Here is a 12,407-nt window from a genome sequence, read left to right as displayed (position 1 = left end):
CCTGTTACCATTACAAATCGATATCCGTTTCAGACCAAAACGGCTCAAAACACCATACTCTTAGGGGTAGAACATATGTTAATAGCTTACATAGGGGAGTAAACCCCCAGGGTTTTTTCGCATTTCTCGAGAAATTATGGATGTTCCCAAGTTCAGTTCCATTCCCTAATTTACAGTCAGTCAACCGTAAAAGGGGGTCCTTTATATCTCCAGACCTCCTATTCCGATTTACATAACAGAGTTCACCAGTGGAAATGTCGGTTTATAAGCTGTATTACTTTAATGTCCGTGGTAGAGGTGAAATTTGCCGACTTGCCTTTGCAGCGGCGAATATTGAATATGAAGACATTCGGTTAGATAGCGAAGACTGGGTCAAGGAGAAGGAATGTAAGTGAAAAAATTCTCGTGACCTCTGATTTGACGGACTTTTGTATATATATATATGTGTTATTGTTATTATCGCTACAGTGTATTTAAAAAATTTTAGGTAATTTATTTGGTTCTGTATTGTAAAAAGACTGGCCACGTACTCCGTATCTCCAGTCCGAACCCAGTCTTACGTAAAAAATCACTACTTTTATAATTCGAATTTAACAGTTCTTGTTGTCTGAAAGATCGAGACATTATCAGTAGTAAGTAGTCCTTCTATCATCCCAAAAATATTGTAATTCTGGGAGTAGTGAAATGAAAAGCCAAAGAAGCTATCGAGGGCCAGGCGACTTACTATGGTGAACTGAAATGAAAAACGTCTTGTAAAATAATGTCGCTTTCCCCCAAAGCTTTATTACCATTCTAGTACTTTAGCAAAACCCTTTTAAATTTTAAAAAAATGTGTGAATAAGTGAGCTGTACGATCACACAAAACTGGTTCAAAGCGGTTAAGAGCACAGGGTACCCACTCAAGCTTCCAAAGTAAACGGGACAACCTCCTTACTACCTTTCCTAACGACCTATGCGCTGTAGTCAACGGGATCTGGGCATTCAAAGACCATTTCGTAAGAAAACTCCATTAAATTGCTTAATAAAGCTTCTGAAAGCGACCTGGGCTTCGACTAGAAATACGTAAATCGTAGGACCTCGCGAACGACTTGGGGGAAACAGCAAGTTAAGTAAAGCCGAGAAGAAAATTTGTCAATCAAAAATTGTGAGCTATATATAGAAACATATCGAAAATGTTATACCTAAAATGAAAACTAAACGAAAAGAAAAGAAGAAAAAGAAGAAAAGAAAGGAAGCGAGGAGAAAAAGGTACTGACTAGTTTCGAATTCGGATTAAATTCGTTTGTAGTCATTTTACTCGTTTAATTCTTTGTTCAATTTTCTTTTTTGGTAAAACAGCTGGTAGACCTCCCCTTGGTCAAATTCCATTTATTATAACTCCTGAAGGAAAAATCCTTGGACAATCTAACGCAATTGCGAAGTTCATCTGCAAACAAGGAGGTAAGTGCTGGTCAACATGCCATCCCCTGGAGAGCATACAATAAGGTCATCAGAAATTTTGTGAAAAGTAGAGTTTATAAATGTTTCCTTCCGTTTTTCATGACCATATGCAAGGTATTCGACAATTTATAAATAAATAATTAGGGTCGTTTAAAAGGAGGTGGGGAGCCCCAGATAGGTGAGGTAACATGTGGTGGGTCACCCCACCTATCATGTAAACGTGATCAAATTAAAATGAGAGATGATATGGACAGGCGGGTTACTCCTCCAAACCGCGTTACCTCACCTACCTGGGGTCCCCCACCTCCATGTAAACAGGCCCTTAGACAATGACTCTAATTGCTTCAAACAGCAGCGCGTGTGTGTGAAAAATGCGATATATGCTTGGTTGTTAAGTTGATCGTTATTAACACAAAAGTGTTTTTGTGAAGATTCCTTGGGTATGTTTTCACTTAGGTCTAAGTCCAAGTGATAGTTTTGACGAGGCCATTGCCGACATGATAAATGATGGTGTTGAAGATGTTGTTGCTAACATCATCGAGGCTTTCATGGAAAAAGATGAAGATAAAAAGGTCAGATTTTGAGTTATGAAAAATGTAAGGAGTTATATGCTATTTCATTTGTTTGAAGGTTCGTTTGTTCTTTCACTCATTCAATCTACCCATTAAACATTCATTCAATGCATTCAATCCGATTACAAAAAGGTCGTTTCAGACGTTCTTTTTTTCTTTTGTGTAATAGGTGAAGTTGCAGAAAGATTTTTTTGAAAACATTTTTCCTGCCAAACTCCGCAACTTTGAGTCTCTTTTGAAAGAAAGAAATGAAGGCAAAGGCTTTTTCCTGGGAGACGAGGTAAGTGTAAGATGAACATCCGTCTTTCATAAAGAGGACTACAGTCCTCGAGTTTGCTCAAGGTGACTCGAAACTTTTTATTCGCGTGCGGTTAGTTACGAGAGAGAGGGGAGACGGGGAGTGGGGAGGTGCGGTTCATGTAGGCTAAGACGGAAGGGGAGGGGGAGAGGGAAAGAAAAGCGGAAAAGGGGACCCCGATTCAGCTCTCCCTTACACTTACCTTCAGACGCCTGCCACACACACTGTACTTGTAATATTATGATAATAAATGTCTTGTCTTGTCTTGTCTTGTCTTGAGCCAGCTCCAGCAACAACGAGTTCTCCGATTTCTATGAGTTTTGGTCATCCTAGTAAAATGAAGAACGGTGAAACTTACAAAAACTATTATTCAATAACACTTTGACAAAAAAGTGAAATCTTACCACATATTTCCCTATTTTCACAAAATAACCTTTAGTGCCCTCAAGCTTTGTATTTGCAATCGAGTTTGAAGGCGATCGTGACCATACAACTCGCTTCACAAATTGCTGAGGTTTTCTTTCTTTAAATGCCACGCTAACATAAAATTGATATAGCATCTACGGAAAACTCTCACCAGTTCAGTTTTTGCAATGGAGGTTTCCTTTGTGAGGAGAAATAATGCCGCCAATTCCAGTACATCTTACCATCCACTTTATAGCTGCAATGAAAGCCTTGTGTTTGATAATATATAATTCAAGAGAACACGTTTCTGGTAACTAGCTTGCACACTCTCACAAGCTATCTTTGTCATCTCTAAAGGCATTGTAGCAAAGTTAACATGTGGATAAAATTGTAACAACTATTCACCGAAGTGGAGGTGGCTAGGCTACTATTTACCGAACTGCGAAGCGGTGAGGTAAATATCCACGACTAGCCACCGACACTGACGTGAATAATTGTTTTAGTATATACTAAAACAGTGAGATAATTGAGCACAAAAATGATGATTTTTAACTCAAATACTGTTGCCAACGATTACAATTTTGGCGCGTAATGACCGGGCGGCCGCGGCCGTCGCTTTTTCTTGCCGACAACTAAAACTTTTGAAGGCATTTGTTTAGCTCTTGCGGGGAAATTTCTTCAAAAGAAGTTGTGAATTCTTTTAAACTCATTCTATAAAAAAGATTATTAAATTTAGTTTTAAGCTTATTTATGAACCACTCAACTAAATAAAGTAACGCAAGACTTAAACTTAATTTGCATTTGTAAACAAAAAACTTTTTCACCGGTTTTATCGATAAATTCGTGTCAAAAAGACAAAGCTTTACCTGTTAAAACTTCCAATCCGAACTTCGTCACCTTCTTCGTGTATTTCGGAAACAGCTTGCTTGATTAGTTGTGAAATTTCTTTGTTTGTTTACGGCAGAAACCGGGAAGGCATGTTGCTCGCAACTTACGCGAGTTTGGCGTCGGTCGCTCGGAGGAACTGGAGGTGAATCAGTGAATAGTGGAGGAAAGTGCAGGATATTCACTGATTGAGTAGCCAATCAGAGCACGCGAAAAACACTATACACTGTTTTAGTATATACTATTTATTTACCCGTTTATTTACTACGAAAACAGATTTTTATATTGTCATTCTCATTACCCTCAAGTGGAAGCGAGATTAAAAAATAACATTATTAATTCCGAAAGTAACTTGAATGCATTAATTTCTCTTCCTTTTCCCTCCCAGATGACGTATGCTGATATTACATTCTTTAATATGTGTAACGCGTTTGCCGAGGGCAAGCCAATTGTACCAAAGCAACTCAGTGAATATCCTCTCTTGGTTGAGCATTACGAACGTGTTCTGAATGTGCCGCAAATAAAGGGCTGGATTGAGAAACGACCGAAAACCGACCATTAATGATGCTTTTAATACTGTATTAGAGCGAAACCTAAAAATATCAGATCCCGTACATCGCTTCAGTACTTTTAATAAACTTCTACAAAACAACAATGGTTCACGTCTAACTTTTTTCTTTTCTGGCTGGCTCTCTTTATAAGTTCAGCGCTTTTCCATCTTGTATTTCACGTTTGATAATGGTCTTGAAATAAGAACCGAAATATTACGTTTATTTATTTTGTGTCAATTCTTGCTTACACTAATATTTTAAGTTAGCAAGATGTTTTTCGGAGTTGTTTTTATATTATATGTTCACTGTCTAGTTGGCACCCTTCTCCTACTCTTTGTAGCACACTACCACTGCCTCTCAAGTCTCAAGACTGACACAGAACGTTTTCTTTAGAATGAATCAAAGGGCGGGTCCTATTTGTTCAGGGTAAGATAGGAAACGGTGGAAGGGGGAGGAAAGGGTTATGTTCAAGGGCGGATTTAGGGATGGGAGGAGGGGGCGCCCGACCAGCCCTTTTTCTTTGAAATTTTATATTTTTTTAAGGAATTCTTAGAAAAATAAAAAGTATCTATATAGCTGGCAAGTGGGCAAATGTCCCGGCCACCCCTTTCTGAATTTTCTAGATCCGCCCCTGATGTTAAGTGGCAGTTCAGTAGAATTTACCTCCAAACTTATGCAACGGTTTATGAAATAGGAATATCGAGTTTGCACCATGTTTTTCCTGGACTAGAGTTCAAGACATCGTAGCTTAAGAAAAGAGTAATAAAATACAAGATAAAAATTTCCCGTTTATCTGCACATATCACCACTAACACTGACAAGCTACTGTATTGCATTGTATTATTTTTAGTAGGTAAAAAATGGTAAATGTGCACACAAGCCAAAGGCCCAAACGGCCGGAGCTTATTCCGGTTTGCTTAGTATGAAGCATGCCTAGGAGTGTTGATACCTTCCCCTGGATGCGATGCTAATCCCTCGCAGGGCTACCCCCCTTCCCCTCAACAGTATCAACTTAAATTTAACTAGCTCAGGAACACAACTAAATTTATATTCTCTGTGTAAATCATAATGCAATTAAATTAGCTTAATACATACTATAGTTTTTATTTTGCGACAGCTGGTACCGTTTGTAAAATAGTTCTTTTTTTCTTTTCTTTCTTTAAATTTGTGTGTCTCTTCCCCCGCCTCGATTAGGCTCTCCTATACGCGGGTAGAAGCTATCGTGTAATTGTAAATTGAAAGTGAATGAATAAAGTTGAAGTTGAAGTTGAAGTTGAAGTATGTTGCCCGTACCCATTTATACACCTAGGTGAAGAGAGACAAGGTAGAGTTAAGTTCCTTCTCTAAGGAAACAACGCAATGGGCGGGCTTTGAAGCCCGGAGATCAAGGTGTTAACTGCTTGGCTACACATTAAGTAGGCTGCACAATTAACAGGTTTTATTTTGCAGATGCCAAAGATGTTCTACTTTGCTCTCAGCTTAACAACATGTCACCATAAATCCTCTATTAAGCCCCCCTGGAGGGCTTATTTATTTCAAGCCCATTTGAGGGGGGGCTTATTTGAGAGGGGGGGGGGCTTATTTAATTTAAAAACGACAATCGTATCAGTTCTCCATAAAGAACTAGATTGCAAAGTGGAAAAGCTCAAGTACAAGAAGTTTTAGGTCATGCAGCTGAGGATCAGAATCAAATCCGATCTTCCACTTGGTAAATAAACCATACTGGATCAGTCCACACAAAGTTTTACAATCGTGGTTGATTGATATAGTCTATCATTTATTAGTGAAGAATAAATAGGGGAGGGGAGGGGGGCTTATTAACTTTCTTCCCCTGAAAAGGGGGGGGGCGCTTATTAGAGGGAGGGGGCTTATTTGAGAGGGGGGAGCTTAATAGAGGATTTATGGTATGCACTCTACACTTTTAATCAAAGCTGAGTTGCTTAGTAACTTATTTATTCAACTCTTTCACAGGACTGTATCTGGCCTTGTCTTGAGGCGTGTCTTAACCACTGGTATATCACGGACACGCTCGTAAAGCCCTTGTAGCAAAGGAAATTCTTTCAATTCATCTGGGTAGCCATTGATCTTGTCCTTAGCAATCCAGCTATTCATGAAGTTAAAGAAAGAAATGTCTGTGTAGCTTAGCTGGAAAGAAAAAGAGTCCATTTTTAGACTCAAATAGGAAGTCAACAAACTGTAAGCCCATTCGCACTTTTGGTGCCTTAATTAGTCTTACAAGGCCAAAATCCTTATATCTGCTGGGTTGTCACTCCCATCATTTTTCATGTGACAGATGACCCTGATGTTCCACTAAATGTGAATGAATGACAAAATCATGGAGCAAATAATCTTAAAAAAATAAAGTCTAAGTGAGTGCATACCTTTTTGCCGACAAAATACCCCTTTCCACCTTCGTTACCCTCTAAAACCTTTTCAAGATTCTTAAGATCAGTGGACAGAGACTCTTGAAACTCTTTTACAAACTTCTCCTGAAAGAAAATTTGGAAACCAGAAAGCACACATGTAAAGTCTCTTTCACACAGGGTATGTTCATAATAAAAGGTTAATAACAACTTAATTCAGCCTTATAACTCCCAAGTCAGGCATTACATCCCTAGTCTACCCCGCGGTTGGAGAACAATCAGCAAGTGTTTGAGAGAAGTTCACAAGTATGTCAAAAGAGAAGGAGGTATGGAGGGAGAGAAAAAAGGGCGGGGAAGAGGGGAATGAGCCTGTAACCAAAATACACATAGACACATTCAGTACAATGGTTATATCTGTTCTTAATTAAATGAAAAAAGTTAAAGAATTATTCTTTAAATCTTAAGAGTGACCAACATTTAATTTTGCCTTATAGAGTACTACTTAATCAATTAAAGAAAGGTTTATGAGTAAAAAATGATCAACAAGTAAAGAATGCCTTGATTCAAGGCTGTGCTCTAGCAGAGCCTGGTGGCCCCTGGTGACTAACGTTTGCCCTTGGGCAACTGAAACCTTCCTTCTTTCACAAAATCATATGCTGGGCACCCTAGATTTCACAGGTTCCGAGAACTGAGCACCCTTCAATGTTCCTTAGAGCTCAGCCTTGCTGATTGATGAGCAAATTCTCCTCATCAGCACCAAAGGCTTTGAATGGAGATCAGAGAATCAAACATTTTAAGCACCAAGGCAGATACATTTATTAGAATGTTTACCTTAAGTGCAGCATCAGTTTCAAATCGGCATTTTCTGGCTTTGGCCCTAATGTCCATGACTGCATCCACAACCATGTCTGCAAAACCTTTTTCTAAGTTCGTTTCAGGGGCCAGTCCTATAAACATCAACCATATATATACAGCTGGGGTGATGCCATGGATTACCTTTAAACCTCCCCCATGGAAGGGATTTTTACTAAGAAGCTTCATACATTTACTTAAAGTTTTGGGTCTTTGAGAACTCCCCACCCCCCAGGAATTTCCAATCCCTTCTGTGGGGGGAGTATGGATATTTTCTGGAACTACACATTGACATTTAACTCTATATTTCAGTGCATACACATTCTTGATCCTTTATAATCCTGTGCAAATGCTTCAAAAAGTCACTTCTTATTCAACAAGTACTTTTACCTACCAAATTCGTTGGCCAGGTATCGCAAAATGGCCACAGACTGACAGAGCATAATAGATTTTGAACTGGTTCCATCCTTTATTTCTAGCAATGGCACCTGGCCAAAAGGGGCGATGCCACCTTTAAGACAAAAAAATGTAGAAATATAAGTGCAATGATAAACAACATAAGCAGATTTAATGAATTGACCTTTAATCAATGTTTCCACATATTAAGATTGCAATCCAATCACCAAACCGATGGAATAAATAACCTTATTGAAATAGAATGAATGTGGGGATTTTATTATGCAACACACAGACCACCCCCCCCCCCCATCCCCCCTTCCCCTCCCCCACCTCCTCCAACAACAACAACAACAAAAAAAGGTGGGTGATAATTACCTTAACCCTAATTCCAGTAATGATGATTTATTCATCACTAGGAAGCATTCACAAAAACTTGTTGGGGGAGACTGATGAGAAATTATCTACTATCTAAAAAATTTGGACGACCCCTGCACAAAACATTTTCAGGGACCCACTTTTAGTATCCCTAAAATTTGAGACACCCCCAACCTACCTCTAAGTCCTCATGTCTTCCTTGTCCCTGTATTTGTTTGTTATGGATAATAAAAAACATTTGCTGGCATCAGTAATACAGCCAGTCAATCACTGCTCACTTTCTCACTTTTGAAGAAAAAGTTCTCAAGAGCGGGTGCACAAGCATCAGAGCATGCAGAAATTAAAGGAAGAAACGTCTATATAAAGAGCAGGGAAAGAAAAAGAGAAAGAAAGTCCAGAAGGTAGCACTAAGACAACCTACAAAAATCCTTCATTCTTGCCAGAATTTGACAAAGCTATCATTGATTCAATTATTGATGGCCAAAAAACTGTGTTAACCCATCCGCCCTTGAACAGCCTGTAACTGCCTGTGTAGATCCACGTCCTTTCTACCCTTTGTGACATCATCAGTTTTAACAGTCAAGGACAACTTTGTCCACTAACTTGTGCAGAGTGAAGAGATCTTTCAAACCATACCAGAATGAGCACAATTCATTCAAGGACACTGGAGAAAGAAGCAAAAAGCCATGTGACATTGACCTGAAAATCTCCATCAAAATCTTGTTCCATTGCTCACCTACCTTTCCTTTCAACTAATCCTAAGATCCTTATAAAAGTTTTCCTAAAAACTCTTCCCACCAAAACGAAGCCTACTAAATGCCCAGCAAGTGAAAAAAAAAATGAGGCAAGAAAAGCGAAAAAAGAGGAGAGGATTTAAATCTGGTGTCCCTTAAACTAGCTATCTCCAAAGCTGTACTTAAGAGGAATACAATGCCTTTTAAAGAGTGGATGTCTAGACAGTGATGCTGAGGATAAATTTAAACAATTTGAGAGTATTCTTATTGCAAGGCAAGGTATGAAGTTCAAGACAGGGACCCAACAAGAGTTTCTTTTCAAGTGCTTAGCAGTCATGATGTTGATAAAGATGTTGCTATCCTTGATGCTGATGAAACTGATGATGGAACTGATGATGGAAGAAAGTGATCCAGAAGAAATTGATGAAATGGAATAAAAGATGTTGCAAAAGAGCTCTGTGTTACTCTGTCATTTTTTCCTCAAATAGAGTGAATGATCATATGTTTATGTTATTCAATTGCTCAACTGAAGAGAAATGACATGTTACACTAGAGATTCTGAATGACTCTAGAGATGTTCTATTTGCTCAAATCAAATGAAATGAGATGTTGCACAAAAGAGATACTCTACAGTTTATATGACATGATTGAGAAAATTATCAAGAATTTATATTATTTATATTTTCTTATAAAAAGGCTCTTTGGATAGCTAAAAAAGTTAGGGTCTTGACAAACTGCGAGCCAGCGAGCCAGTGAGTCATGCGAGTCGAGCCAGCGAGTCATGCGAGTCATCATGTGAGCCATGCGAGACAGATGTTAGTTCCCAGTCCATTTTCCTTTCTTCAGGTTTTGGCGGCTTTTGGTTATTTGGCACAAGTTTCCGCTATCAATAAAAGGGGGTGGTAGACCTACACGACTTTTACCTCATGCCAAAATGCTGCTTATTCCAATAAAGTTGTTTTTTTCTGCTGGGTAGATTATCCTCTGAAAGGTTCTGCATTTTATACTGAGCAAATGTGATTTTAGCCGCATGTTTCACACTGAGAGGTCATGACGTACATATTGATTGACTGTAGTTATTGTTCTCTGGTCGGCAGGATTTGCCCTCTGATGCAAGCGCATTTTCTTTGACCTCTTTTGAAGCGTAAAGCTTTTATATTACGGCTGAATAAGGGTTCCAATTTTCTCCAAAGTGCCTTCTGGATCTGAATAACGAAGTGATTTTCTTTAGTCCGTGAGTGTAATGTTTTTCTGCAATGCTGTATCACGCTGGGCCCAGCTCATCAGTTTTCTTTGCAGAATGTTAAATTATCACGGATAGTGACTTACGGATCCAAAATTATAAGAGTGAACTGCAGCTTAAACTGAAGCTACATAAACTTACTATGGAGAATTGAATTGTGACTCAGTAAACTCCAGCTTAGTGTTTTTCTAAAGATAGTGTGAGTCTTTTGACTGGAGCGCGTAGTTCCTCCCTTGGTAATAGCTTTGAATAAGCCTCACTGTCTTTAAACTATTTTGTTATTGCTACAGTTTGTGATCAGGCAAGACTGAATTTTAAAGGACATGCCTTTGGAATAAATACGTTACTTGGTTACAGAGGCTAGTTTTTTTTGTAGTTTACATTAAAAACAAAGTTATTTTATGCTGACTCGCATGGCTCGCTTGTTGGCTCGCATGGCTCACTTGTTGACTCGTATGGGTCGCTTGTTGACTCGCATGGCTCGCTTGTTGACTCGCATGACTCGCTGGCTCGCTGGCTCGCATATTATACACACTCAAAAAGTTACAGCTCTATGTTCTGAATATTCTATGTTGACAATACGGTACTAGGTGTTATAACAGAATCAAAAGAGAAAAAATAGGGTATTATTTCTGTAAGAAACAAAGCAAACATAGTACTGCTAATTAATGAATATTATATTTTGTTAAATTGTGTTGTGTGTGGTGTCATTGGCTAATGACAATTTTTGTTTTCATTATTAAGGCACCCCCCCCCCCCCGAGAGTGTTTACATTTTTCAAACACCGCCCTTTCTACCTCCATTTTTTGGGGGGGACCCCCCAATTACTCATCAACCCCCCCACCCCCCCCCCCCAACAAGTTTTTGTGAACGCTCCCTTACAAGATTACCAAATCACTTACCCCACCCCCCTCACTCCCCAAGATCATATTTCGTGTTAAAAACTTTCTTTGTCTCTCTCATATGTTTTCTTGAACTCTATTGCTTTTAATTTTTTTGTCATTTCTTTCATTTTTGGTGATTTAACCATACGATCTCCTACGCACGTAGTCCTTTGTTGTCTCGTCACACGACGCTCGTCAATCCCTACCCCACTCCCCGCTCTCACCGCGTCTTCGTCCACATGGACGAAGTTGTCGATAGGCACAGCACGTATATATGGCAAATGAAAGCTTTTCTGTCTTACTGCTTCTCTGCAAATCAAAACCTCAAACTTCAAAAATACGTGTGGGCGAAACCCCCAAGGAACAGGCCATCAACACCCGACTTAAGCACTTACTTGCTTTGAGCGAAGGCCATTCCTCATGAAAATCGACTTGGTGATCCTCAAATTCCACCCCAGCGATCAAGAAAACGAGACGTATAAATTCTCCACGTCCTCTAGCTTTAAAGTATGTCAGTTTGTAGGATTTTTTAGACATATTCACCACTCTAGATAAGCGTTCTGCACCGCGATCGATCAAACATTCGATTTCTCGAGAGAGACTGGGACAGACGTGTCATATGTTTTTTCATGAGGTAGGGGGTCGGGGATCGAAAGTCCTGGCTTACGCTTGACGCCACTGAAAAGTTTACTTCTCATCCTTCCATTCTTTTAACGATTATTCCAACTTTTGCATTTTAATAAAAGTTGGAACTTGAATTGGTTTTTTAAGACTGTTACAGTAAAATAGGATCTGTTGGATTATGCTCATAAAATAGTATTGAAAAAGTCATCACTCTCCTAATTAGGTTCGGCTGGCGGTTTTATGCTCCTAATTAAGGTCAATTTAGTTGAATTAAAATATCATTTTTTCCCCTTCCAAACCTTTCTAGTTCTACATGGTTCTCTCTAGTTTGGCATTAATTAGGTCTTGCCAAGAAAGTGAAGCCTTTTATTGATCCTTATCTGGCCCTTATTTCAGGCCGCCCTGAGTTTATACAAAGGCAAAAACGGAGTAAAGATCTCCAGGGAACTTTTTACTTTTTGCAGTTTCTTACCAATTCTTAAATCTTTGTAAAATGTACCTACATGATGTGTGACATCTTGATCACTGATGCGCATGCTCGAACGACTGTCACCTTAGCTTTTTGCCAATTACTTTTATTGAGTAACATACCAGTGACAAATTCGTGCCATAATTTTTATAAGAAAAAGAAAAGACAATTCGATTAAAAAATTAGGGCTATTTAAACGAGGAACAATAAGACGCGTCCTAAATAAGACTTAGCTGAGACGCGTCTTATCGAAGAACAGGTGTTAGGGGCTGTTCTTAGATAAGACGCGTCTTAGCTAAATTTCAAACGCAAT

General features: G+C 39.0%; 2 protein-coding genes across 2 annotated transcripts; one reads left to right on the top strand and one right to left on the bottom strand.

Moving 5' to 3' along the window:
• Positions 1-229: 229 nt before the first annotated feature.
• Positions 230-4,255, top strand: LOC140946838 (hematopoietic prostaglandin D synthase-like). Its single transcript, XM_073395947.1, has 5 exons — positions 230-387; positions 1,339-1,440; positions 1,897-2,012; positions 2,182-2,292; positions 3,989-4,255. The coding sequence occupies exons 1-5, from the start codon at positions 255-257 to the stop codon at positions 4,160-4,162; spliced, it is 636 nt and encodes a 211-aa protein (XP_073252048.1). The 5' UTR covers positions 230-254; the 3' UTR covers positions 4,163-4,255.
• A 1,146-nt stretch (positions 4,256-5,401) lies between these two features.
• LOC140946835 (glutathione S-transferase 1-like) lies at positions 5,402-12,354 on the bottom strand. Its single transcript, XM_073395944.1, has 5 exons — positions 11,397-12,354; positions 7,761-7,877; positions 7,346-7,461; positions 6,533-6,640; positions 5,402-6,296 (listed from the first exon to the last, which is right to left on the bottom strand). Exons 1-5 carry the CDS (start codon positions 11,536-11,538, stop codon positions 6,117-6,119), a joined length of 663 nt encoding a protein of 220 aa, XP_073252045.1. The 5' UTR covers positions 11,539-12,354; the 3' UTR covers positions 5,402-6,116.
• Between the last annotated feature and the right edge of the window lie 53 nt (positions 12,355-12,407).

The sequence above is a fragment of the Porites lutea genome, chromosome 8, assembly GCF_958299795.1.
Source record: "Porites lutea chromosome 8, jaPorLute2.1, whole genome shotgun sequence".
In the NCBI taxonomy this organism is placed as follows: domain Eukaryota; kingdom Metazoa; phylum Cnidaria; class Anthozoa; order Scleractinia; family Poritidae; genus Porites; species Porites lutea.
This window is presented reverse-complemented; position numbering and strand designations above follow the sequence as displayed.

Coding starts and splice junctions, on each gene's coding strand:
- LOC140946838 (XM_073395947.1), top strand. CDS start 255: ATGTCGGTTTATAAGCTGTATTACTTTAATGTCCGTGGTAGAGGTGAA. Junction 388..1,338: donor CTGGGTCAAGGAGAAGGAAT/GTAAGTGAAAAA, acceptor TTGGTAAAACAG/CTGGTAGACCTCCCCTTGGT. Junction 2,293..3,988: donor GCTTTTTCCTGGGAGACGAG/GTAAGTGTAAGA, acceptor TTTCCCTCCCAG/ATGACGTATGCTGATATTAC.
- LOC140946835 (XM_073395944.1), bottom strand. CDS start 11,538: ATGTCTAAAAAATCCTACAAACTGACATACTTTAAAGCTAGAGGACGT. Junction 7,878..11,396: donor ATGGCCTTCGCTCAAAGCAA/GTAAGTGCTTAA, acceptor TTTGTCTTAAAG/GTGGCATCGCCCCTTTTGGC. Junction 6,641..7,345: donor AAACTGATGCTGCACTTAAG/GTAAACATTCTA, acceptor ATTTTCTTTCAG/GAGAAGTTTGTAAAAGAGTT.